Source organism: Neopsephotus bourkii, unplaced genomic scaffold (assembly GCF_033783945.1).
Source record: "Neopsephotus bourkii isolate Nb327-2 ecotype Australia unplaced genomic scaffold, CSIRO-AGI_Nbou_v1 NB_1120, whole genome shotgun sequence".
Lineage (NCBI taxonomy): Eukaryota > Metazoa > Chordata > Aves > Psittaciformes > Psittacidae > Neopsephotus > Neopsephotus bourkii.
Genome location: NW_026901606.1, coordinates 4,894,080 through 4,896,395, shown reverse-complemented (window position 1 = coordinate 4,896,395; position 2,316 = coordinate 4,894,080). Strand labels below are relative to the sequence as shown.

General features: G+C 68.0%; 1 protein-coding gene across 1 annotated transcript; it reads right to left on the bottom strand.

The window, feature by feature from the left end:
* Window positions 1-1,092: 1,092 nt before the first annotated feature.
* LOC133217240 (histone H2A type 2-B) lies at window positions 1,093-1,714 on the bottom strand. Its single transcript, XM_061362558.1, has 2 exons — window positions 1,710-1,714; window positions 1,093-1,633 (listed from the first exon to the last, which is right to left on the bottom strand). The coding sequence occupies exon 2, from the start codon at window positions 1,565-1,567 to the stop codon at window positions 1,187-1,189; it is 381 nt and encodes a 126-aa protein (XP_061218542.1). The 5' UTR covers window positions 1,568-1,633; window positions 1,710-1,714; the 3' UTR covers window positions 1,093-1,186.
* Between the last annotated feature and the right edge of the window lie 602 nt (window positions 1,715-2,316).

The following is a 2,316-nucleotide window of genomic DNA, read 5'->3' as shown; positions in this document are numbered from 1 at the left end:
ATGCTCATTCTCACATTGTGAGGGTTCAATGGCCCGACACTGATGCATGCACACGGGGATCGGCCCCTATGCAAGCAGGGCAAGCTGCCTCTGCACCAGCCATCCTGGGTGCCACAGGCAGGAAACCGGCCCCACTCTCACCCTGAGCCCACACAGCCGGGAAACAGACACGGCACCAACCGGGAACGGGCTCAATACAGACTCCAAGGGGGTTAAACCCCATTAACCCATGGAGGGTGACAGTTAACGGAGATCACCGTTGCTTTATTTCCCAGAAGCAGGAATAGCGCGGAACAAACACACAACGGAAAGGAACGACACGGGAATGTCATCTCCGGGAGCGGAACCAGGGCTCGGGGAGCTCCGGGCGAGGCAAAGGGCTGCTGCAGCCGGAGGGAGGCAGGGATGGAGCCACAGCAGAAGATGGCAGCTCCCGCTCCCGCCTGACCTTGCGACGCTCTCCGAGGGGGATTCGTCACCGCAGCCTCCACCCCACCCCGGCAGGACCCACGGCGCAAGGGACCCTGCAGCCCCCACATGGGGGTGATGGGGAAGGTGACTTTGTAGGGAGGGACCCGAAATAAGGGGCAGTAAAATAAATAGGAGGAGAGCTTCTTGACAGCGGGCAATCATGAGCTTCACCAGGAGCAGGACCGAGCAGTCACTTCTTGCCAAAGGAGAAACTTTTCCTCCTTTTCACATCCCCAGCCCCTGCTCTCCCCGCTGCAGTGAGGCCGGGAAGGGGCTGGGGAGACAGCAACATCGAGTCCCAGCCTCACACTGGGGTGAGCAGGGGAAGCTGAGGGGGAGCCTGCACAGTCCCGGCGCTGGCGGAGGGGAGAAACATCCGGGGGTGCCCGTGGCCACCCCAATCACCCACAGCAGCACCGCACCGTGCCCCAACCATACAGCTCCGGGTGCTGCCGCTGCTGAAAGCTGTGATCCAGCTGCCTCTTCCAGACTTCCAAAGGGAAGAGGGGCAGGATAGGGGCACACGCAGGGCCTGGCCTCCCCCAGCGCCCTACGGCAGCCCGGGCTGGGGGCTAGTGGGGGTCTGGCGGGGTGCTGCCGGAGCTCAGCACCCAGCCCGGGCTGGGGGACAGGAAGAAGACCCCAACCCCATGAGGAGGGGAGGTGGGGCAGTGGTGAGAATGGGGCCGGGGTGGAGGGGCTGAGGGGGCAGCGCTCACTTCTTGGAGCTCTGCGTCTTCTTGGGCAGCAGCACGGCCTGGATGTTGGGCAGGACGCCGCCCTGCGCGATGGTCACGCCGCCCAGCAGCTTGTTGAGCTCCTCGTCGTTGCGGATGGCGAGCTGCAGGTGCCGCGGGATGATGCGCGTCTTCTTGTTGTCGCGGGCCGCGTTGCCCGCCAGCTCCAGGATCTCAGCCGAGAGGTACTCCAGCACGGCCGCCAAGTACACCGGCGCCCCGGCGCCCACCCGCTCCGCGTAGTTCCCCTTGCGCAGCAGCCGGTGCACCCGCCCCACGGGGAACTGCAGCCCGGCCCGCGACGAGCGCGACTTGGCCTTGGCCCGCGCCTTGCCGCCGGACTTGCCCCGGCCCGACATGGCCGCAGGCAGCGGCCCCTCGCCGCCGCCTCCGCAAGGAGCGCCGCGCACAGACGGTCCCGGCGCCTGCGGGGACACAAACTGCGTTACCCCGCGCCCAGCCCCGCCGTGCCCGCCCGCTGCCGCGCTGCCCCGCGCTTACCCGCAGCCGCCTCCGCTCCGGCCTGCGCACCGCCGGCCGCCGCACTGACAGCGCCGCTCCTGCCGCGCCGCGGATATCGCTGCCCGCCCCACCGCCCGCCCTTCCCATTGGTAGCCGCCGCGGCCGCCGCGGCGCTGATTGGTGGCTGCGCTGATCCCTGATTTGCATAGGGCTCGCAGCGCCCCGGTTCTGCTGCGGGGCCGGCGCCCAGGGCAGCTCCCGGTGGGGAGCGCCTGAGCTCGGCCCCTGGCATGGACGGTCCCGGCTCCCAAGCGGCCGCACCAGAGCTCCCCCACACCCGGGGCCGCGGAGGGGCTTTGGCCGGAGCCCCGGTGGGTGCCCCGGCAGAGCAACCTCCCCCGCTGTCTAAGCCCCCTCCTCAGCCAGAGCCGCTCCTGGGATGGTGCCCGGGTACCCGGGGAAACCCACATAGAGCATCTCTCCCTCCGGCAGCGAGCGGTGCCCTCCCTGCCAAAGCATCATCCAGCAAAGAGAAACGCTGCTCCCCAGCCAGTTTTGGTGCCAGGTCACGCCAGGCTGCTGCTGTCATCTCCCACCAGGCAGGAGCAACCATTGCAAACAGCGCTGAGCAAGCAGGCAGGCTCCA

What these genes read in the sequence shown, in the direction of transcription:
- LOC133217240 (XM_061362558.1), bottom strand. Translation starts at nt 1,567, where the DNA reads ATGTCGGGCCGGGGCAAGTCCGGCGGCAAGGCGCGGGCCAAGGCCAAG.